The sequence below is a fragment of the Lichenostomus cassidix genome, chromosome 1Aa (assembly GCF_008360975.1).
Source record: "Lichenostomus cassidix isolate B80296 chromosome 1Aa, HeHo_3.0, whole genome shotgun sequence".
Classification (NCBI taxonomy): Eukaryota; Metazoa; Chordata; class Aves; order Passeriformes; family Meliphagidae; genus Lichenostomus; species Lichenostomus cassidix.
In genome coordinates, this window is record NC_139480.1 from 35,206,664 (window position 1) to 35,231,886 (window position 25,223).

The 25,223-nt window shown below is 38.8% G+C and overlaps 1 protein-coding gene across 1 annotated transcript in view; it reads left to right on the forward strand.

Moving 5' to 3' along the window:
* Nucleotides 1-25,223, forward strand: part of TRHDE (thyrotropin releasing hormone degrading enzyme) — a 193,662-nt gene that overhangs the window by 113,460 nt on the left and 54,979 nt on the right. Inside the window, exons 8-9 of the mRNA XM_085045076.1 lie at nucleotides 8,604-8,669; nucleotides 10,945-11,132. Coding sequence (XP_084901202.1) covers nucleotides 8,604-8,669; nucleotides 10,945-11,132 — 254 coding nt within the window. The remainder of the gene's footprint in view (nucleotides 1-8,603; nucleotides 8,670-10,944; nucleotides 11,133-25,223) is intronic.

Here is a 25,223-nt window from a genome sequence, read left to right on the forward strand (position 1 = left end):
TGGAGTATATGACCTTGGTGAATATCGAAGTATCACCACTGATGTTGTTGCAATTAACTGTTTCTGAGTTAGTTGCTACTTATCCCTATATCTGAGAATTGTCAACTAGAGAACTTGAGCATTTTAAAGGGAGGACATAAGAAGTCATAGGAAATCTCATAGGAGCTGACATCACTGTTTTCTACACTGCATTTCATACAAGACTGTTAACATCTTTCATCTTTTTTTGCATCCTCAGCATTTCTTTTGCTTCTAATTTACATCACTCTGGATTTTAGTTTACAGTACTTTCTGGTGTTGACTGAAATTTTGGAGAATTCAATCTAAGATGGACTCTTTGAAGATAGGATTTCAGTTCAGTTACACTTTGCTCACGTTGGAGATCCCAGCAGGGACACATAAAAAAGGGTTGATGGTGGGTGCTGCTGAACCTCAATAGTCAGCACTGTCCCCAGTGCCTGGGTTCAGAGCAAGGTTACAGATGGTATTGCCTTTCTTAGGAGAAAGTTGGGGTTTCCTTCACCTAGGATAAAATGTTACTTTGCTCTGCTGCTGAAGCTTCTTACAGAAAGAAAAACCATTAGTATACACACTGTGTATAAACAAAGATTGTTTTCTCAGAACAGTGCTGCCCTTTATGGCAATGTTAGAGGCAGCGATGTTACAGATACTGCATAGCTATTCACTTGGTGTGCCTTCAGTGAGCTGCTTCTTTTTGTTGCATATGAAATCCAGCTAGGACTGTTTTCTCTTTCATTTTTATTATAGAAGTTATTAAGAGGAAGAGTGATAGGTATGAATTCTGAGATAATGTCAGCAGGCTGAGCAGCTAATTAAGAAAATGTTTTCTTTTGGAATAGAACACTATTACATTGTTTTCCTGATAGCAGCTCAGTGCCAACCTTACCTCTGTTGCTACGAGGCAGCTCAGTGGATTTTACAGGGCAGTGGAAGGAAAACATTTTGTGTGCAATTCTGCCACTCTTATGCAATCAAAATTTCCATTAGCTCTTTAGAAGTCAGTGGGGATATTTTCAGCACAAATGTTGCAGGATTGAACTCCTAGTTAAAACATAATATATATTGGAAATTAAATAAATAAATCTATTTATGTTCAGTCTAGTGGAGGACATTCAGAAAAAAATGTCCTGAATCCCTGCTTTGCAAAACCAGCTGTTGTGAAAACTTTCTTCTTTTCCTTCTCCTTCTCTTTTCCTTCTCCCTTTTTCACTTCCTCTTCCTCTTTTCCTTCCCCTACATACATTTAAATCTAAGTTACTGTAGCTAGGTAGACACACATAGCCAGATGTAAGGGCTAATGATTTTTAAGGTGTCTTTATTTACCAAAATGAAAAAAAAAAAAAAAAAAAAGTGCAGCTCTAGGGACTGAATTGTGTGAAGGTGTTCTGCACCATGAGAAACATTCGCTCAATTGATACAAACAGCAAGTAACCTACAAGTCAGAGCTTCACTGTTGCTCCCTCCCTGTCTGTTATTCACTGTATGCTTACGGTAAGTTGTCTTGATTGGTTTATGGAGACCTTTTCATAGTAAGTAGCAATAATTTCTTTCTGAGTCTGGGAGTCGTATAAAGAAAATTGTTGCAGAAAAGTTCAGCAGAGATTTTTGCCTGGTTAACAGGTCTTGGGCACAGTTCAAGTTAATACAGAGTAATGAGCAGCCAACCTGTCACAATTAGCAGGTGCCATCCAAATATCTCTGGAAAACTTCCCATCTTTTTTTTTGTGTGCACAAAGAATATATTTATTGAGAAATGTGTGGTTTTACGTTAAAGTATATTATATTACCAGACAAGACAGAATTAAGTGAATGTACAAATTCAGACAAATATATACAGTTCAATTTCAGAGAGTGCTTTGTTTCTGTAGCATTTGTCCTTAGCTCAGTAGGTTAGTACCACTCCCAAATAATACATCAGATACATCTGTCTTCAAAGCCAAGCTTTATATGCTAGCAGGTTTCTCACTGCACAGCAGATACCATCAGACTCTGCCATGCACTAACTGCAGTCCTTCTAAGTGTTCCTTTTAGGCTTTGCTTGCAAACTGCTTTGCCACTGCACTGCAACTGCTGCTGCTGTGTTTCAAAATGGAACCTCCTTCCTCCTCATATTAATAGCTAACTGGTGAAGCTGAATTTTACAAGGGAAATAAACCTCTCAATTTAATATTTCTGATATTTCAATAAGAATTCTCAGCAAAGTGGGATATATTTTAAAGTAGATGGAAATTTGCCTGAATACAAATTTTTAATTGGTTTTAGATGCCCCATTAACATTGGGTTCACTGAGTTGCACTGCAGAAGATTATGAATTGAAAAATAGAGTTCCTTACAGTCATTTGAAGTTTTTCTTCTTTTCTTGCATTGGAATGGAAATGACAGGGTGATGTCAATTTCAGTTGGCTTATTTTGATTTACAGTACTGGTTTGTTATCAACAAGCAGCAGGTAGAGAAAAGAAAGCAATCCCATTGAGTTAATGATGGCTCTTGCCTCCTTTCTTTTACTAGTTTCTCCTGTATCTCAGCCTGTGCATAATGGGGCACAGGTCCTGTCTGGGTCCTCTAAATGAATGTTATACTTCTAACACCATGGATGAGATACTCTCAACATTGCCCTTATTTTCTCCCACAGAATCAATGCTAAAACTCCCATTGGCCCATATAATGCCAGAAATGTCAGTTCTGCTGATACGATTATTGTGAGAATGAATGGGAGTATCATGAATTACAAAGGAAAAAGGACAAAGTAAAATGCTATAATTATGTGGCCCATTCAGCATCATTGGCTCCAGAGAAAATTAAGATTTATTTCCATGTGTGGTTCCAGTTTCACTCTTTCTGATTAGTAGTTATAGCTTGCTATTTGGACATAATGATTTAATTGCAGATATGACATCTTGACTGGATATTTTCCAATTGCTGCTGGTTTGTCAGCATCATATCACTGTTATATGTGAAAAAAGTCTAAATGTGTACCTTTTGGAAATTAAGGGCTGGAATTTCAGCTGCTGTACAGTGATAGGATTCTACCGACCTCCTTCCCCAGGATTTTATGTGTTGACTGAGGTAGTAGCCCCAAGAGAAGGCAAAACACAGCTGAAGTGAATTCTTGCATTATGGCTTTGAAGTATGTTGCACATATTTCAGGCTTTTTAAAGCTTCTTTTTACCTATTTGTGAGTTTGAACTAGAAGCTAGCTAAGAAGTTCATGGTAGTAGACATTTTACACAAAAGTTAAACAAAAGTTCATTCAAAGCAGCAGGAGGTGGGAAGTATAATTGGATTAGTTAAACCTCATTGTAGCCCCATGTGGGCACTTTCAAAACTGAAGTTGAATGTTATTTCCCTTTCTTTGATTCATGACAGTGTTTTAATTATTACTTGAAGTTTCTGAGTTAGTTTACTTCAGTTCTGAATGCAGTGTTCACACATAAGTTCTGATGGAAGGCTAACTAAGTCACTGTAAAAATCAGCTTATTGAAGAGAATTGACACTACCATTACTTAAACATTTGAAATGAACATTTGAGCATCACTTTTAGAGAAATGCACTTAAAAATAAAATTTTTGTTTCCCTTAAATGTGAAGCACTGGTAGGCCAGGAGGGTGGTCATTTCTTTTCCTTAAGGCTGTTTCTCGAGGGTTAGTCATATATGGTACAGCTGAAAAATACTGCCAATCTATTTGGCTATATTAGCTTTTCTATTCAGCAGTGTTCCTCTCTTATGGGAATCTTCAGTGTTTAGTAGCTTGCTCATGGTCCTTTACCCCTGGTTCTCAATCCCTCGTTTGTCGCTCATGACTGCAAACATACGCAGTACCCTCTGACCCTTGCCCAAGCTTTTTTATTTGAATGTTAAGAGAATGTCAAGATAGTATGTGATAGCAGCTTTGATGTTAGCCGTGTGAAGGAAGGGAGGAGAGAGGTGCCTGTTACAGTCAGAAAGTCAGCATCTGTCAGATGGTGTCTGGTGGCTTCAGATTAGGTATATAAATTTCTAGGAAAACAAACACACTGGGTTTGATACCGGGAGCCTTAGAGCATGATTTCTACCTGAACTAAATGTTTTTATTTGTTGCTTTAAATCTTTGGTGATACAGCAGTCATGTATAAAACCATTGAACAAGAACATATTGTAGTCCGAAGGGAGGAGAATGTGCACTGAGGAGAAGGAATGAAATACAAAAAAGGGAGGTAGAGGCAAGTCTGTTTTTCCTGAGCCTTGAGAAAGTAGGAATGTAGCCACAAGAATTCAAGATGAAAATAGTTTGCTACTTTTTTACTCACTCATATGGTGGAATTTTCTGGTTATCTTTAGGAGACAAGTGAAGTTGTTCAATGTCAATCTGTTTCAGATCTCAGCACCACTCATGTAAGTCAGGAGCTGTTCCTTGAGCTGACCAATCAACTTCATACAGATTAACTGAGAAAGGAGTTTAGTCTTAGAATTGGTATTTCAGTTTCTGTTTATAGATCTTAAATCTCCCCACAAAGTAAGACACATGTTTGGAGACTTATTTCCCCTTTACGCTTGTTTAACCTTTTGGCATTTATCAGTCACTACCTTTTATTAGTTGTGAGCATTGTCATGTTGGATAGTGGGGTGGTTCATTTCTTTGAAACCCAAGAGGCTTAGTTACTAGGTAATATTGCAAACTAGTACTGCGAAGGAATGAATGACTTTTTCCCTTTAAATTATCTTCTTTTCTTAAAAAGATCTCGTACAATAAAAGGTCTGCAAGCTTAATCAATATAGCATTACTAAAACCGTCTTTCAAAATCCTTTAGCGTTTTTCACTTTTCCTACTACTGTTCAAGCTATCTGCTCCAGTTTTCAAGAAATAATTTCAAAAGCATTGAGCCTTTTCATTCTTTTTTTGGGGGTGATTAGGATTACTGTTTGATAACACATTATACAGTAGTCTAAATCTGTTGGGATTTTTGGAAAGATCGTATGTTTTGGTTGTGCAGTAAATGGTCTCTGTTTTCATGTTTTAATGCCAAGATACTACGAAGAATATCACAAGAGGATACGTGCTGAAAATGTAAACCCAAATGGTTATTTTTTTGTGTGTGTATTAATTAATTTCCATGTTGAATGACAGTGCCCTGGGGTCTGCAAACTCCCTTCCTACTTTCTCCATGACAATGAGAAAATTTAGAGGCAGCATTACAGTGAAGGAGAGTGGAAGACTTGTAGAAGAGCACTCTTGAGTTGCTAAAGAGCTTTTCATGCCGTCTTTTGTGTTCACATATACTGTGGGGTTATAGCTGAAAGGAAGGTGGCTAATGCATATCCTCATGCTCCAGCATACTCCAGTTGATGGAACAGCTTTTGTCGGTGATAGACTTGCAAGTTTATGATGGGAAGCAGCCTTGCAGCCAGATGGTTTTGGGCATATGTGTTTATGAATAAGTGGCTTTAAGTCACTTTGCCTCCTTTGGAGCTCTGCTGAGCACAGCTTTAGATTCAGACAGCTGTGTTTTCAGTGTCATTCTCCTTTTCTATTCTGTGGCTTGCATCTCTCTTCTGTTTGCTTTGGTTTTTCTACTGAATGTACAGGCAAATGGGTGGCTAATACTCCTACCCTGGAGAATAACAGTGAATGAGAGCATGTATTCTGCCCCTTTGCAAGCTGCTTAAGACTTAGATATGGGCCCCCAGGAGGAAAAATGGATTATAGTCGTGCTTGTTCCATCCTTAGAACAGACAAGCACTTCCTGATATGTATTTGATGTCATATGTCTTTCCTTTTCCTGTTTAAGCTGAATGCCTATCAATGGAGGAAGAAGTGAGGCTGATCATCTGGTAATGAAAGTTCAGGCAGGGTCACAGAAACTATCCAAACTAACCTTTGGAGTCAGCAGCTGGGCTGGCAGTAACTAAGTGTAACTTCTCAGGAGAGCTGGAATTGTTTGGATCTGGTGAAATTCTCCACGTAAGCTCTATTTAAGCTCTGGGGTGGGGATACATTTCATATAGATCTGTAAAAACATGAGTGGCCTGGGGAGAGTGAAGTGGGGAACACTAATGCCCTGTCTTGCAGTGTCAAAAGTAGGAAGCAGCAGATGAAACCAGCAGACAGGCAGGCATTTGGAACAGGTATCACACAACAGATCACAGTGGGAGATGCTGTTTCATAAGGTGTTGCAAATGCTAATTTGTATAGGTTCAGAAAGCAACCAATCAAATTCACAGAATTATTAAATTATTAAATGCAAGTATGTTAATCTGCTTAGGATTTCTTGTGGCATGAAGTGCTGAATGATGGAAGAGCAGTTGTGGGAGGTACCACTGTATGCTTTTCTGGTTTTATACTGTTTCCCGGTGTCTGCTACTGGTTATTGTTGAAAAGAATTTATCAGGATAGGAACAGTAGGATATTTGAAGGGACCTGGTTCAGAAGGCTTTTGCTCTTTTGCTTCTGAGAAGCACAATCAGATTTGAGATTGCAATGTAGATTTACTGCTGAAAGCCCATTTTGATGCACACTGTCACTTAGCACTGCTTTTCGTGTAGTATGCATTTGAAAACACTCCTGGTTTTATGCTGTGTTTATGGTCTTGATGCAACTTTCATGAAATTATGTCAAAATTGATGATTACGTTGTATGGTACGAGGACTGCACCCAGATGTTGTGTTTCTAATCATATTTTTTTATTTCAGGATAGAAGTTAGGATTCCTTTTGTTTTTCTTTTTGAGATAAATGTGTGAGATTGGAGGATAATAAATTTTTAACTGAGTAACAAGCACATTTAAACTTCTCTGTGTGGGTACTGGGAGGAAAAAAAACCCAAACCAAATAAAACCCAAAAGAAAAGGGCAGAAGCATTTAATCTCTTTGCAGTCTTTCTGAAAACAAAATGAAAAAGTCATATATAATGTCTAATGGTAGATTGGTAAACAGAATTATTGCCTGTATGGAGTCCTCAAGTGTTCCACCCATTTTATTTTACTCTGTAATTGTTCTGAAAGAATCTCTCAGACGGACCAATATATGCAGCATTTTCTAGTACTGCTTAAGATGTGGATCATATATTTGTTGTTATTTATTTACCTTGTCTCACTTTTGTTTATTCCTATTTTAGCTTTCTAATTTGCAATTCAAGTTCTTTAGCTTCGGAAGCTATTGAATGTTTCACTGTGCCCTAAATGATTCTGTATTTTTAGACAAAATGGAAGCACAGTGTGCTATAGGTATAGCCTATACAATAACTGTCTTTTTTCTGAGTTAGTCTCATGACATTGTTAAGACTCAGCGCTGCATTTACAGAGTCAGTGTTCTCATTTAGCCTTCCTAGTCTGTGATTAAATGGGAGTTGTTGCTCGTTTTACTATGAGTTGGCTGACAAAAGCTAAATCTGTCACAGGTGCTACCATTTGTGTATCAGAAAATTTGCTTTCCAAATACTAATTATTCCCAAAGTATCTTACTTCACACAAAGCACAGATAACTCAGTCAGCAAATTTGTCCCAGTTTTATCATTGTGCAGTAAATTAGGGTTTGTCTTCTACCATTGTGTAAAGTGAAGATGGTAGAAATTCATTTGTAGGAGAACCAGTTGATGTACAATCTCTGATTTGTTTTAATTCTTCCAATCAAATTCTTGAAATGTGTGTTATTCAAATAATCACTGCCAATTTTCACTTTTGTAATTAAATGAGCTGTTGTGAAGGGATGTAAGATGGTGGGAAACAACAGTGTTGTCTCTCAAGAAGTCATTAAAAATAGGAAGTGTTTTATGCCTGAAAGACCTAGACCTAAGCTGGTCATATGCTTAAACTATTAATATGGGAAGTTATTTTAATATTATGTAAACTTATCAGGAATTATTTTTCTGGTTGTTATGGGAGAAGAATGGACCTTCAATTATTGAAACTGTGGCAGAGTAAGTGAAAGCATTCAGTTTATAACGTCAGACTCTTGAGTCACATATGGCATGAAAACACACAGGTAGGTACCTGTGCACAAGCACAGAGTTGGGCTCCTGTCACACCTCGTCCACTCCTCCCTGTTGAGGACAGCCTTTGTGATAACCTGTTACAGCCCTAGTTGCCAGTATGATGTATTTTGGCATTGAAGGGCCAGGATCCCCTTAGATAAGAGTTTGTAGTTCAGATAAGTTATTGTTCCGTTAAATCTTCTGTGATGAATACAACTGTCATCTGAGTGAGCAAATTTTTGACACTAGAAAAAGCAGAATGACCTGCTAAAATAGCAACTGGAACTGTGTTTCAGCATTTTCTCCTTTCATGGCCGACAATTACCTAAGAACCCCTCCAAAGGTTAGGCATATTCTAAATATATATATGTAAAAATTTAGCTTACGGAATGACTTACACAGAAAAGGAAGAACATAAAATGTTGTAAATGAAATTTTTAGCAACAATTTTTGCATTGCAAACTAGCTTAAGAAACTGTTTATTTATTCCCTTAGGATGAACATATTGTATATTTCTAGGTTTCTAACAAATGCAAATATTGATGTGATTTAACCTGTAATAGCAGTGATGCACAGCTCTAGTTGTTTGGCTTGTGTATAGTAATACTGATTTGTATTTTTATTTTATTTCTGTAGGACTATTTAACCATTCACAAGTATGGTAATGCAGCCAGAAATGATCTCTGGAACACATTGTCAAAGGTAAAATGCTCTAATCTATTGCACTGAGAAACAGGAATTTGCTGTCGTATTTTTCTTGGTGAGGTCAGGAGTCAATAGTGCATATTGAGATCTTACAGAGCAAATATAAAAACTGATGCAAAGAAACGCCATTTGAATTAACCCACTGGCAACATTAAAAGGAGTTTTGCAGCATTTCTATTCTTTGTTATGTTAGAATATATTTCCCTGCATGTGCTATGTCACAGATGTGTGGTGAAAGATACTTCATGGAATCTGATATCACTGACTTCAGTGGCAGCATGCTGAGGTCATGCATGCTCCAGCAGCAAGGTGGAGAGCGCTGGAAAGCACACAAAAGTGCTGAGCTTTGGCATTTCCATCACGTGTCTTTGGGATTTTGTATGGAGCTAAGATTTTTGTGAAGGGACAAAACTAGTAATGCTTTAAAGTTTGGTGTAAACAGAGAACTATTTACTGTAACATTTGATATGCTGTAGAGACATATTACTATATCCAAGCTTGGCTTGAGTTCTTGAGCCTGGTCTAGGGATCCATAATGGCAGACTATAATTTTTTTATGATGAGCAAAACATGCCTGAATTTCTCCTCTTTGGGGCTAGTCTGAGGTAGTCTGAGTCTTCTCCAGAAATAAGGACGGAGTACAAGGCAACGTGGAGTGCAGTCAGACAGTTCAGAGTACCAGAGAGTACCAGTTCAAGCCATACAAAACACGACAATCTAGTCATATCTATTGACACCACAGCTAGGGTTCAGCTGGAGGTCAAGACATCTGCATTTATCTAGACAAGCAGGGATGTACATGTAAACTAGGTGTCCAAGATCCAGTTGTTCTGACTGAGTCTTCAGTTGCCCATTCACAGACTTGTAACAGTGTTTACCTTAATTTATCTTACCTGGCTTCCAGCTGCCACATGAGAAGCATGTCTGTGGTAGGTACACCAGTTCTGAAAGAATGTGCTGCATATTTTAGGATGTCTTTTGACACTAGGTGAGCAGAAACAATTGGAGTCCTAGAAATCTAGCCAATATAGTCAGCAGAGAAAAGAGAGTATTTCACTTGGCTGGCCACTACATGATTGTTTTATAATAAGCCTGAACTGTTGACTAGAGACTTGAGATAGTTGTTCAAACACAGGCAACTAGTGCCAGATTAGGTGCAGTAGGATGTTCAAGACATTCATGTGTGTCTAATCAATTTAGCATATGGGGACATCTGGGCCCTTCTGGAGTGGCAGGTAAAGGTCAAATCAGATTAGTTACCTACATGTGGGCAACTGAATCGAGTCCTGTGTCTGTACTGACTGCTAATGAGGGTTGAGACATGTAGCATACAGTCAGGCTTTTAAATCTATGTCTTAATCTGTAGCTGAATGTCACTGCAAAAATAATTCTTGCTTTCCTCTGTTAAAGCCTCTGCAACAGTTCTGGGCAATGGGAGGTTGGAGGAATGAATGTTGTCTTGAAAGAACAACAGAATCCTCAGCTAATCAAGTAGAACAAAAATGAGACTGTATTGTGGTCCATAACCACTATAGCTGTACTGGATGCTCATATCTACTGTTGCAGCTAATAATTCCATTTGCCTCAGCTGTAAATGCATTTGTTGCCAGCCCCTTTGTTCCTAATGCAGTGCAATTGCAGCTTCAGTTCTGAAGACATCTTCTGCTTGTATTCATCAGAGGTTGCTCAGTCTGTGATCTTGGACTGTTCGACAACTAGGAGCATGTCCATCACTGAGGAACAAATGATGCCTCTTTCTCCTCCTATCAAGTCTCATCTCCCACGATGCCATAGTCTCTCTTTGTGTTTCAGATGGAAATCCACTTGTAAAACAGCATTTTTATTGACATACGGAATCAAATACGAGCACATTAATCCTCCATGTGTTGTGACAGGTGCAGTTTAAGAAGCAGCAGGGGATATTTTGGTATATATAGCCTCACTTTGGACATAAGGGACAGTATTTTAAAATAACTAGTAATTTGATTTTCAGAATTGAGAATTTCTGTGTTTTTAGAAATTAAGGCACTTCAAATATCTGTCAAGATTACTCAACATTTATTTTTAAGATACACAGAGCCTTAAGTTCAGTTATGTAGTGTGTATGTATTGGGTGGAAGTGTGTGTGTGTGTGTTTGTGTGTGTGTGTGTGTCTGCACACATGTGTGATGGTTATTTTAACCTCCAAAACCAGTCATGATCCCAGGGACAAAAAAAAGGTTTTATGTGTTGATACTGCTTCACTGTATTTAAACTTGTTTTTTCCTTCAAGGCTTTAAAAAGGGTTGGAAAATCTGTAAATATCCAAGAAGTAATGGATCAGTGGACACTACAGATGGGTTATCCTGTTATCACTATCTTGGGAAATGAAACTACAGACAACATCATAGTCATCTCACAAGAGCGTTTTGTTTATGATAGTGATGCTAAACCCAAGGATCCTGCCCATGGGGACAACAGGTACTTGTATTTCTCAATTACTATCTTTCAAGAAGCTGTAGTTGTTTAAATAAGTGCATTACATGTGCATTTTTATGAAGATGGTTTTTTTAGAAATCTGACCTTTGCTTGGGATCAATAGCATGTGAAGATGCTTTAATTTGAACCACAGTAAAGTTCAGGCTAATTGAAAGAATTGAAAAAAATGGCCAATTGCATCCTGACAATTCTCTGTGACGGTGGCTTGCATCACACACCTGTTTCTTCATCTTTTCTTTTGATTTTGTCACACTCCATGAAGTAATTAGGAACGTGGTTGGAAGGTCTGATACTTCTAAAGAAATTCTTTGGAGTGGACCTCTCCATGCACATACACTGAGTATGCAGATGTAAATGTGTGTCAGATACAGACTGTGCTTGACTTGGCAAGCAGTCAGGAGCTGACTGGACCTCTGTATAAGGCAGGGGGTTCCAGCTGTTTCATTTTTGGAGCCAGCTGAACTGGTCCCATGGGAACTGTTACACTGGTTGAAATCAGCATCTCTGTCTCTACCCAGTTTCCACTTCTTAGATTGCTTTGTTCCTGTTCCCAGCTGGGTCTATATGCTTCCTTCATCCCAGAGACAAGCTGACATTCCTGGCTGATCCTGGGGTGTCCTTATTGTTTCAAGGAGTTTTGGCATCATATTTTAAGGCCAAGAATAGCTGTTGCTAGCTGATGCTAGAGAATTGTAAGATAGCATTTGAAGTTTCTGTGTTAACCTGTTCATGCTCAGTGCCAAAGAGGGCACACTATTAACCTGGAATATTCTGTGTTTGTCCAGTGGATTTAAATTATTAAAAGGTAAAATCTAATATAAATTTTTGCTTGACATGTCTGGAACTTACAGAATATTCCTGTTGAGGGAGGCCTAAATTATAGTTATATTTATTGGAAAGTATTTAGAAGTTCATTATGCTTTTTTAGAACGTGAATGCTATGGAACTCAAACATGACACATAATAAATAGTTGTTTTTCTGGCTGTATTGGAACAACCTAACAGGCTATTAAGCATCTGTCTAAGTTCTAGGCTAAAATTAGTTCCTTTGTGAAAAAGAGACAAAACAACTGAATGTGGACTGTTGGAAGTGTTCATGACTCACAGCTCAGTGCAGCAGAAGAGAGATTGTCCCTTATTCTCTTGAAAATTTCTTTTATGCAAGTGTATATATGTGTTATATAACATGACTGGATTTTACTACCCAGAACAGTGATTATTAGTTTTTTGATTGACTAAAACAGATGTGTTAAGCCTTCTAAGTATTGTAGAGACTTTCTTAAATAGATTTTCTAGGTACTCAGTATTGATTGAAGTAACTGCTGCTGTAATTCATGAATAAAGACTGCTGGGGGTGTAAATGATACCGTGGTGATATGGTGGGTTGACCCTGGCTGAATGCCAGCTGCCCACCAAAGCTGCTCTATCACTGCCCTCCTCTATCAAAGCTGCCCTATCACTGAGCTACGAAGAGAGAAATATAATGAAAGAGTCATGGGTTGAGATAAGGACAGGGAGAGATCACTCACAAGTTACCATCACGGGAAAAACAAACTTTGACTTGGGGCCAGGCAGAAATTATTACAAATCAAATCAGAGAAAGCAGAGAAAGGTACTGCATTAATAAACCAAAATCCTAAACCACATTCCCTGCACCTCTCCCTCTTTCCAGGCTTAACTTCACTAGGGCTTTTCTCTGCCTTGTTCCCCCCCCAGCAGTGCAGGGGAACAAAAATGGAGCCTGCAGTTAGTTCATCACATGTCTCTACTGCTCCTTCCTTCTCAGGTGGAGGGATCCTCACACTCTTCCCTTGCTACAGCATGGAATCCCTCCTGTAGGATACAGTCCTCTACAAACTGCTCCAAGAGTCTTTCCCATTGGCTGCAGTTCTTCATGAACTGCTCCCTCTCAGAGAGTGCAATCCTTCAGGAATAGGCTGCTCCACTGTGGGTCCCCTGTGGGGTCACAAGTCCTGCCAAGACCCTGCTCCAGTGTTGGCTTCCCACAGGGTCACAGCCTCCTTCAGGCCTCCACCTGCTCCAGCTGGGGTCCTCCATGGGCTGCAGATGGATCTCTGCTCCTCCATGGACCTCCAGGTGCTGCCGGGTCACATCCTGCCTCACCATGGGCTGCACCACAGGCTGCAGGGGAATCTCTGCTCCAGTGCCTGGAGCACCTCCTGCCCCTTCTTCTGCATTGACCTCAGTGTCTGCAGGGCTGTTCCTCTTGCATATTCACCTTTCTCCAGCTGCTGTTTCCCAGCAGTTTTCCCCCCACATTACCTCAGCAGTGCTAGCACAGTCACTGATGGGTTTGTCCTTGGCCGGCAGTGGGTCTTTCCTGGGCTCTACTGAACATGGGGTAAGATTCTGTCAGCTTCTCCCAGAAGCCATCTCTGTAATGCCCCTGCTACCAAAACCTTGTCATGCAAACCCAGTACAGGTGAGAATTAGACTTGGTTTTATTTTCATACGTGACATTAATTTTTAATTCAAACTGTATGTTGTCATATGTGGAACAGCAGTATTCTACACCAGCAGGGTAAATTCTCCTGGGTTTCTTAGGAGATTTTGTCCATAGATTTTATCACAATTATTGTTTCTAAACATTGGAAATAAGATTCAGTGCTAGAGCACAGAGAAAGATATCCACGTGAGCCCTGACAGGAATTTAGAAATGTAACAGGCAGTATAGTACATATATGTATGTCCTTTGGCAAGTCTCTTTGCCCTTCTCTTCCCCCTTTGGATTTGTTTTTCTCAGTGCTTCCACATCCTTTTAAGCACAAATGGGAAAGAAACCCCTTGCCCAAGGAAAGCTTTACAGATGGGTTGTTTACTCCAGCCAGTTAGCAGATGGAGCTAATTTGCTGCTTCCCAGTTGAAGTAATTTGAAAGTCATGTTATGTAAGAATAAATACCAAAGAACAGGAACCATGTACATTTAGCAAAAGGTGAAACTTACCTATGTATTTTGCCTTTCAAAAATCATCCATCTTATATTAATCGTCCAACATATATTAAAGTCCTGTGACTTAGTTATAAATTGTTGTCTGAGTGTTATAACACTGACCATGCAATTCGTTCATGCACTGCCCACAGGCACATGTTTCTGAGAAGGCACAATGGCCATGTGTCAATAGTGTCCTTTTCTACCATCAAATTAAGTTAAAAACAAGGTTGATATACCGAAAATAAATTTAATCTTTTAGCTAGCAATGACCTAGATATTTTTCAGTTGTTTGTTTATTTTTTCTCTCTTTTTTCCCACTGCTGAAGTGACTATTGCTTCAGTTATTGTGAAAGCAGTAGACAGGGAAAATCACATTACTGTGTGGTCATTTGATAATTTGAGATGCATTACTCTACCTTGGTTTTTAATATTGAAAGAGCTGAACTTTGTATGACATGACAGTTTTTCTACAGGTTCACCAGGAGGGGTGGTAGCACTATTGTGCAATGCAGAGTTGTGGCTTGTCCAGCGAGTGGCTTTGGTCAGGAAGTTGGCAAGGGTTTGCTGATGTCTGCTGATGATATATATATAAACATCATCCGCATGCAGGCTTTGGGGGTGTTACAGATCGGTGGCCTAATTCACAGTGCAATAAAGTTGGTGCTTACCTCCCCTGCATGACCTGTGAATTTAGGCTTTGGACGCATGGCTCCCTGGGGAGCCGTAACAGGCACTGTAAATAACGGGAAGCAAATGGTATTTATGCCACATTTGAGGCCATGCTCTTGCAGGGCAGGCAACATTGGCTTCCTTAGGGCAGTTTATCTATGGATTAATCGTGATGATCATTTTAAACACCATAAGAAGTAGAGCTGCACAAAACACAGAAAAATGTTCAGGTCCAGGCATTTCTAGGAGTTTATCATCTAAACAGCCAACACAGTATGCACTGGAAGGCTCCAGGGAAGGCTCTTGAAACATCCATCTGCCCTGTAGTCCTTAGTTATCCAGAGGTGGGGCTGTAGTTTGGTAAGGCACAGCAATAAATGTCAATTCTATTGCCTTCAAAATGATGAGGAGTTTAAATTTTTGGTTCAGATAGTCTCTAGGCAAATTTAACTTTGCCTTACTGTAGAAAGAGTTGCTTCAGAGTAGTCTACATCTTTCAGATGTATCCACTGCATAAGAAATGCAAATAAGGAGGCAACTGAATATTTCAGAACCATTCTAGTTTTGTAAAATGTCTGTGCTTTGCTTTATGCTGTGTATTTATGCAGCAATTAACTGTTAAAAATGAAATGTGAAGCTGCATATTTAATTTTTAACTCTAAAACCATATAGAGGAAAACAGAAGCAGCAGGCAGATTTTTCTAAGTGATAAACAGTGAAAGTGAAAATTGTTGATACCTTTGGCAGTGGTTGATGCCTAGTCCATTACTATAAGTGTCTTTAATTCTTCTACAGAAGAGAATGATTACATATACTTGATTTTCCAATCTCCTGTACATTTGTGCTCCTTGTCATTATACCTGTAGAAAAATGTGTTTCAAGAGCCATACATATACAAACTGTGATTTATTTCTGTGCATACAATCAACTGTATGGCTTGCTAAACTCTAACATTTGGATTGGAATTATAGAAGGTATACAATTTCACATCTTTGTAAACTGAACATAGATTTTGTTTGACACTTACGCCTTCACATGATCCATAGTTCTCATTTTATGAGAAAATAAAACTAACAACGACAGACACTGTTTCTAGAAACATCATTCCTTAGAAGGGCCAAAATCACCAGCTTTGATTTGAGTGCTAAAGCCTGTGGTTGATATAATGTTTCAGTAGCAATTTCAGCTTATGCAGGCAAAACTTTAAAACTCCTATTATAACGGTATAATTCATATTCTATCCCCGTATAACAATCCTTTAGTTAAGTGTAGGTTTGGTCCTGGACTCTTGTATACCCCTGTGAGAATAGATTATGCCCTTACATTATAAGGCTCCAGGGGAGAAGGTGATATTCCATTTGACAGGGTTCAGTGGGTTTCCCTGCTTATAGAAAATGATGATTTTAAGGCTCTAGTCTCATCCATCATTACAAAACAGCGCACAGATATGACAAAAAATCTTATGAAAAATAATCTTTGGTCTAGACAATAAACTAACCAGTTTTGATGAAATCCATAAACCTTTTATATACTATATTGAAGAGCAGACCAAAGCTTTCTGGTTGTGGGTGTGTTTTGCCCTCTAAAAATATACAGAGCTTGTCTCTGCAAAAGTAGAGAAATAACCTTTCCAATGTTATCAAAATAATTAAGTTAATGTTGCTGGGATAATGTTCATTTGTACTGTGTTCTTATCATGCATGCAGTTTCCATAGCTAATCTTTGCTTGTTCATGATAATATCCTAAAGGGAAATGTCTTGCTAGGCACTGAACACATCTGGCTGTGAGGAAGGAGAAATACAGGAAGAGGTACAAATCAGGATCTGGGAAGGATATTCATACATGCTGTAGTGTGGTAAACCTCGGTGCTTTTCTCCATGTAGCTAAACTGGGGAAAATTCGGTTGAACAGCGCAAGCCACGGACATGACCAGCAAAACCAGAGCTGTACATCTCATGGGTCTGACACCTTGTAGTAATTGCGACAGCTGAAAGGCTTTACAGTGGGCTACAGAGCTGCTCAGCAGTCACTCCAAGAGGAATGATTAACTGCAGAATGTATTTCCCTTCAAGTCTGTTCTGAATTTCCTAGACAAAGCTCATTTATTTATTCAGGCTTTGCAGAAAAAGGGCTGTGCTTGTCCCTTTACTGATAATTATTTGCATAGTAAAAGTGTAGCTGTGTTTGGAGATTGCCGTGTGTATTCTTACTTAGTTGTATGGCATTATTACTTGAGCAATGATGGGGAACTTACTCTGTCCACTTATCAGCTAAGGAGATGGTTAAACACAAACCAAAATGTTAGGAGCACAAGGGGAATGCTGATTACTATCTTTGCTATGTTCTTAGAGCAATTGTGGATTAATGTAGCATATATAGTATTAATTATGTAATAAAAAAGGATCATAATATGGGCAAATATTGTTCCATAAACTGAGGAAAGAGGGCTAACAAAATATAAATAGAAAACAAAGGGCTCATTTACCTCCCTGTGTCTGAGAAATATCCTCTCATCTTCCATTTTCTCAGGTCCTTTGAGTGTTTTCTTGTTATGCCTTTCATCTTTACTATACCTGAAACATTGTGCCTGTATCAGTGTTTCTACCAGAAACAACTATTGTGTTTCTACGTAGGGAGTAGCTGTGGCACCCCTAGTTCATCTGGACTGACCTAAATGTCTCTGTATCAGCCATAATAATGATGAAGGGAACAGGCTCCAGGAAAGCAAGGTGTCAGTGTATTAGACAGAGATGAAATGGAATTAACAGCAATGAGATGAAAAAATCAAGAGTCCTTAGTGGATCACAGAACTGTGTGTGAGCACTGCCAGATATTGATTTAATAATTTTTTTAGCTGGTCAAGCAGGGACTTGAAAATGCTTGTTCTTGCCGAAGAGTGAGGAAGTGTGAGGTGCTCCTTCTCTTGAAATACACACTGGAGCAGAGGCCATCTCTGTGACACTAATAGATCTTGTCCTTTGACATCTTGTGCATAAGGACATCCTTAACCCCAGCAGCCTGAGAGAGGACAGTGCTGCACAGTGCTGCTCCTCCAAAGGAACAGGCAGAGGGGCTGCCTCTGTGAGTGACCTGAAGAAAGCCTGCCTGCCTTGGGCACGTGATGGAAACATGCCTTTGCTGCTTTTACTGGTGCAGCCCTTGTGCTATGGACTCCCTATTGCAATAGGTTTTTTTTTTTTTTTTTGTGTAAAAGCAACTAGAAAGTCCCATTTTTTTGTCTTGCTTTTTTAGTTTTAGAGGCCTTTCTGATCATTGCATTTTTTAAAAAAATCAGAATAGGAAATAGTCTTAAAATCTCTTCCATTACATATCTGTGCTGCTGTCTCCAGCAAGATTTTGCTCCTAGCAAAGACTGCAGAAATGCCAATTATAGTTTAACACTTTATTTCCTAAACCATTTCACAGCTTTTTTTTCTGAGAAGCTCTTCTCACTGGGAGACTTCCAGGATGCTCTGGTGTGCAGTATATGGGCAACTTTCAGAGTTAGAATTAGCTAAAGAAGACAAAATCACTGTCTCGTGTCATTGCTTCCTGTGTGGCGGCAGCACTTGTATCCTGATAGAAGTTAGGCTGACAGAGAAAAGCTGCTGTTGTATTTTATTGTCACTGCAGAATGTGCCACTTTCCTCATCTTATTTGCTAATACTAACTCTCAGGAATTGCTAGATGCACAATCTAGTTAATTGACTCACATTAATTAATTTCATGCTGAGGAAAGGAGCATGTACTTGAGGGCAGCGCTGTGTTTTAATGTAGAGTGAAGTCTTCGGGAGATGAAGAGGAGAATAAGGACAGCAGTGCTCGTGGGGAGCTGCTTAACATGCAGGGGGTGGGAGAGGAGAAGTGGCACGGCAGGGTGCAGGCATGAGCCAGAGTTGGAGCATTAAAGTTGTGTAGCTGGAAGAGGCAAACATGGGGTACCAGGGAAATGGAAAAGGTCTTTAAAGTGGGGGCTTTAGTGAGGGGAAAAACAGGTTGGGATAAGCCCAGACAGCATTTGGCAGAGACAAGTTTTAAAGGAGGGATGAGGGTGGATAAATGTCATATTTTGTTGGCTTTGGAAAAATCAGAGATGGGAGTTCCCCATTGTAGATCAGAGGATAAAACTTCCAACATCCTCCATTTTTTATATCTTCTTCCTCTTTCTTTTTAAAGTTGCTGATAATGTTTTTTTTTTCTTATCCCTTTTATGTTATGAGCCTTCACACTCAATAGTAGGATCTCAGGTTTTATGGAGGAGATACTTTGGTGGGGGACTCTTAGGAAAGTTTACTAAAGAAAGAGAAACAATCATAGGAATTATATTTTAATCTTGCCTAAATTCACAGTATTCAGAGGAAAAATCAGAACTGAACACTGAATATGCTGAAAAATGCTTTGTACTAAGTCTCTGAGAACGTACTGGGGAGTTATAAACATAGCTAAAGCGCTACTCTTATTCCTGTGGTTCCTTCTCAGCCCATAACACATCCTTGTGCTCCAATCAGAGAAGTCTCATATCTGTGCTCTAGTCAAGGGGTTATGCTTATGGGTGAAGGACGACACGGTGATGGGGTTTGCATGATCAGCACCACGTGTGCAATTCTGCAAGATGTTTTGCACTGTGCAAGGCGGAACGGAGGATGTTGGAGAGATTAAGAGCCTTTATTGCAGGGTGAAGAGGCAGCTGTTAGGACAGACACTTAACACTGCTTAAACCAAGCTTCTTTGTATCCATCTTTGATTCAGCACTCAACGTTGCTTGTCACTTTTGAAAATGAAGCCTTTTGTGTTTTAGTGTAAAAGGTACTGTTAGGCAGGCAGGAGACAGCATGCACTGACAAAGAATTTGTAGTATTTGTTCTTTGCCCACATAATTTTTCTAAATTTGGTAAGGTGCACTGCTAGCACTGGTACTGAAATGAGTCAGTTTTAGGTAGCTTCATAATATTTATAACCACCTCATTTATAATTTATTTTTGGATGAAATATTTAGCTGATATTACACAGAACTTTATAGAAGGTTTAGTAATCAGATAATCATGTTATGTTGTTATCAGACAATGTTTTTTTGTCTTTTTTTCAAATTTGGTAATTAAATTAAAATTTACATATTTAAATTACCTTGTGTCTACCCGTAAGAAACCAAAGGATAATGAAGTTTAGATAGGATGGCCGAAGACATACAGCTGTTTTCTAACAGAATATGCAGGCTGTCATCTTAAGGCAGATCCACAGAGCAGAGCCACACATGAACTCTTTTGTGCTAGGGCTTCTGTTACAGCACTGAACCTTTTTTTTTCTGTCTCTTTGTGTCGTCGTTACATTGGTAAGGGCATTATGTTTTACGTAACACTTCTGGAAAATGTAAATTTTTTTCCCTTTTTCAGCTCTAGAACTTACTTATTTCTGAAAATTATTCCAAAGATTCTTGCAAAATCCAGAAGAATCTGGAAGAAGGAATTAGGACCATGGCAGAGTAAAGGATAACTACAAAATCTGCATCTTTAATACATTGCTGTTAAACATGTTAATCACTGTTATGACTACTGATAAATTATAGTGTCAATTATTGTATTAAAATACATACCTCTGAAATACATTCCAGCAATACTTTACTGACACTGAAGATATTTTCTCTATATATCTTTGTATTTAGGTTCTTATACAGAAAAAAACCTAAATGATCCATGATCTGTACTATAAATAGTTGCTCTTATAAGCAACTATCAACCCTTCATTTAGTGTATACCAATATGATTGCTTTTTAATACGGGTTTCTAAATGAAAGCATATATAATAGACAAATATATAAAATTAGCAGCTGTATTGAGACAGAGCTGCAAGTAAAGAAGCTTACCATCAGAAGCAAGTAATTTCAGATGTGCTAGCCTCTTTCAAGACTAGAATATAAGCTTCCTACTCACTTTCATGCAATTTTAAATATTTCTCCAAACTATAGAGATTATTCAGTTTCCACCATGTGTGCAGCTAAGCATAATTTGTATTCAAAATTATAATAGGTTCACAATTCCAAATACCTTCCAAATCCCAGAGTTTTTCTTCCTTCTGAAATATAAATTAGCTGTATTCAGCTGCCCATCCAATCAGAGCCTTTGAAAACCTCAGACAAAATAGATAAACCTTAATTGTTAAGAGGCAAGACTGCTCTACAAATTGATTTCTGTTCATCCATGAGACATCTGCTAAGTTCACTTCTATTAAAAACTTTAAATACTCTTCAAATTCTGACACAGCACGTGTGGAGCCTATTCAGAGCCACCAGGTGGTGAAGCCATTATCTGCCTGGCAGAGCCTATCAAGACCTGACCCTGTTGGGTTGTTTTGGATGGTATGTTAGTCTGACTGAAAAATGTAACCACCTGCATAGTTGAGGCATTAGTGATAAAGAAGAGAAGAACTGATACAAGAAGCTCAGGGTTTGACAGGTGAAGGTGTTTGGTTTAGATGGTTCGTGTTATTAATTTCTCTGTCCCTTTTTTTGCCTTAGCTTACCTTTTTATTGTTGACCAGTCTGTTAGTCTAGGATGAGGGCAGAACCCCTGTAACACCAGAATCCTGATCTCAACACCATTTCCTTTCCTCATTTTGCTTAAACCCCACAAATATTTGATATGCATCCTACAATTAATGTGGTGTGTGTCCCAGTTACTGTGCCCTGCTGTTTCATTTCTGCGCTGCAGACAGTGTTTCAGTAAGACACTGTCAATCTGCAGGATTTGTTAAAGTCCCATCAGACACCAGGAGGCCTTCTCCTGTTAATACAACTAAAGTACTGTCATTTCTGGTTTCATGTTGGCTGACTGCAACTTGTTCCTTGATGAAAAAGTCTGCTGTTTGCTCTTTCATCCCCCTTGTAGGGGAATCCAACTTCATCAGTTGCATCTATCAGTGTTACTCACCTGTTTCCCACCGTTATTTGTACTAAACATTTTGTTCTCACTCTCTACACAGGAATTAAGATCACACTGGGCATGTGCAGATGAACAGTGAATACCTCAAGCTGTGTTCAGGGGATCTCGGTTATTTCAAATCGTTCTTCTTTATCCATTTTTCATTTCTTTTGTCTTTGCTACAAAATCAGTGAAATCTTCCCTTTCTGTCTGCCATCTTCCATGCTCACAGGGTACAATGAATCCCTTGACACCCAGTCTCAGTGTAGGAGGTGTAATAATTGTGAGAGAGGGAATAACATCTTCTGTTGTGTTATGCCTCTGGGCACAGCCTGGAATAACTTTACTGGCATGTATTAAATCTAATGAAATCTCTGTGTTTTTCAGTCTTGTGAGAATGATATTCACAACATGAATATATTGTCAGCTTCTTATCCATTAAACAGAACTAAGACTCTTGTAGAATTGCAGTTAATAAAAGTGTGTGATTTCCTGTGATACTCACATGAGCTTCCCCTGGAACCTGAATTACTCCTTACTGAATGAGATGCTATACTGTATAAAAACCTGTGAAAAACTCTATGATGCTTTTAAATTATCTTTCCCAACACAATCTTTCTGGAAAGTGTAGCTTTCACAATTGTATCCTGCTGAGTTCTGCTTCTTATGTAATCTTTTTCTGTAGTAGGAAGCTCTGAAGCTGTTCTGCTGTTCAACAACTTCCATTCATTTTCCGCTGACCACCTTACATGTGCTTGTGCTCTCAGCCTAGGAATAGATGCTTCCAGGTATCACTGCAACAAGGCTTGTGGTTTTTATAGATTAGTTGAATACACTTTCAGGTTTTCTGTTAACAATTTGTCTTTGAACCTTCACTATCTTAACATTCAAAATTCACTGAAAAGAAGGCTTTCTTTTGGCTTGTGTTGTGTTCAACCTCCGCCAGCATCTAAAGCCTATGCAGCCACTCACTCACTCACCCTGTTGGGATGGGGGAGAGAATTGGAAGAGTAAAAGTGGGAAAACTCATTTCTTGAGATAAAGACAGCTTAATAGGGAAAGCAAAAGCTGTGTGCACAAGCAAAGCAAAACAAGTAATTTAGTCACCACTTTCCGTGGTCAGGGAGGTGTTCAGCAATCCCCAGAAAAGCCAGGCTTCATCATGCTTAACAGTTACTTGGGGAAACACATGCCATGACATCACCTCTTCCTCCATCTTCCCCCAGCTTTATATACTGAGCATGAAGTCACATGATATGGAATATTCCTTGGGTCACTTGGGCTCTGTTATCCTGGCTGGGCCTCTTCCCAGCTGCTTGTGCACCCCAAGCCTCCTTGCTGATAGGGTGTGGTGAGAGGCAGAAAAGGCCTTGGTGCTGTGTAAGCACTGCTCAGCAATAGCTTAAACATCCCTGTGTTATCAAAACTGTTTTCAGCAAAAGTAAAAAAAAAAAAAAAAATAGCTCCATATCAGCTACTATGAAGTAATAGCCCAAACCTTGCAAATCTTGCAAACCAAAACTGTGCTTGTTTTGACAAGAAGCAATGAGCGATCTTTACTGTCTGCCTTCTATACTGATTCAATATCCAAACATCACACTATCCTTTACTTAGTTCATGTTATCAACTTTCTATGCCTTTTAATTTATAATAAGCATTAAAGTCATTAGCCACAACCATCTGCAGCCGTACATCTAAATGCTTCTTTTGCTCGCCATTATTTGTATATGTCTCTGGAGATCAGCCAGGTATTTGACAGAAGTAAAACCACAGATCTTTAGTTTTTGTTCTGTAAATTTACTTGCTTTCAAAAGGTCAGATTTTCTCATTACTTTGCTGTTGTGATTTTTTTTGTTTCTGAAATCCTAGCAACATAAGTTCATGCAGATGACTCATAGCAGGATAATCCCTCAATAAGAAATGCCTATGTCAGCACCCCTGTTCAGGGAACTGCCAGCGTTTGCAAGGGCCACACTGGGGAGGTGTTCCCTTCTCAGACTCAGTGCTGCTCACCTGAGCATATGTGTCTACACACATGAGATTTCAGCATTTCCATCTGGAGAGAGCTGAGAACGGGAAAATAAGCCAAGGAATCCTTGCTCTCTGTTTCTTATCGTCAGCCACTCTGGGTGTACCAGATTGTTATCTTTAATTGAAGAGACTGAGTTGGCATTTTTGATATTAAGTTCTGGTGGTTAAAATAAGGGGGTAGGTGTCTTAACCAGTCAATTTTACTCTTGGATTTTTTTTTTAAATTCTTTTTACTCTTAAACTATTTTTATGCCTCACTTTATCTCTGTATTAAATAGCTTTAATCATATCCCTCAGTGATATGAGGTCTTGGATTGTTATGTTCTCAAAATACTTCACAAAGATTAGTAAGTGTTACCGATGAACAAGAAATGGATTCCCATCCCACAGAAATTTTCAACGTATCAAAACATTTCCCTGCACTGAATCAGGACAAAAATCAAAGCAAAAATTGGGGAAAAAATGGTTTAGAACATACATTTCAATTCTGTAACTTAACTACCTTACATTTCAGTTTCAGTCATATCAGCTTCTTCCTGCAATTTTTTGAATCAGCAAACTGGAAGTTCTTATTTAAAACAGTAATTATAAAATGTTGCAGCAGAGCCTTTTTTAAATACTGTATTTGAAAATCTGTGCTGAAGCCTTCTCTTTCTTACAAACAGGTTGGTTTTGAAAATTTGCCTTTTGCACTTAGAAATGAAAAAGTTTCATAGGGAAACGTTTAATTATGGAAGGTCTCTTTGTCAATGCTGAGCAGATGGAGAGGCCCATTTAGTTGCTTGCAGGTGTGACTGGTGCCATTCAAGGTGCCATCAGGTAACTTACTTTGCCTTGTGCTGCCAGTACAGGCAAGAGCATCCTTAGGTGCTCTGTCATATCTTACAGACTATGGCAGATGTCTCAAATATCCTACGACAGCTCATTTGCTATCACCTTGAACAACTGAATATATCCCAGAGAAACTGAGTCATGGAAGAGTGATGGTTGGGATTTCACCAGTGCCAGCTGATGGGTACATGATTTCTGTTCTTCCAGCCTGAGATAACTCACAATTTCATTTCTCAGCCTACTGAGCTATTTGAAAGTACACACAGCTTTTGGTGTTAAGCTTTCCTGAAAGTAATTCTGTAGAAGCTTTGCAGTGGGAGAGATTAGGAAAAAAAGCAGATGGCAAATCATTTGCCTCAATTGACTTGATTGATTTTGTGTGATGCCACTGAATATACAGCCTGTATATCCTCCTCTGATACCACGTTGTACCTACAGTGAAACCTGTTTTCCTGTGCTCTGATCACATTTGAGCAGAAGGCTTTATCTCCTAAAGTCTCTTCCCACCTAAATCATTCTGTGATTCAAGTTTATGATTGCTACTACACTTTAAAATAATTATGCTTATTATATCCTGCTAAGAAGCAAATCACTTAATTTGTTTTTGTGCAAAGCATTTTAAATTTGTCATCATTCTTCTGTTGTTAGCTGTACTGAAAACCAGTATTTTTTTT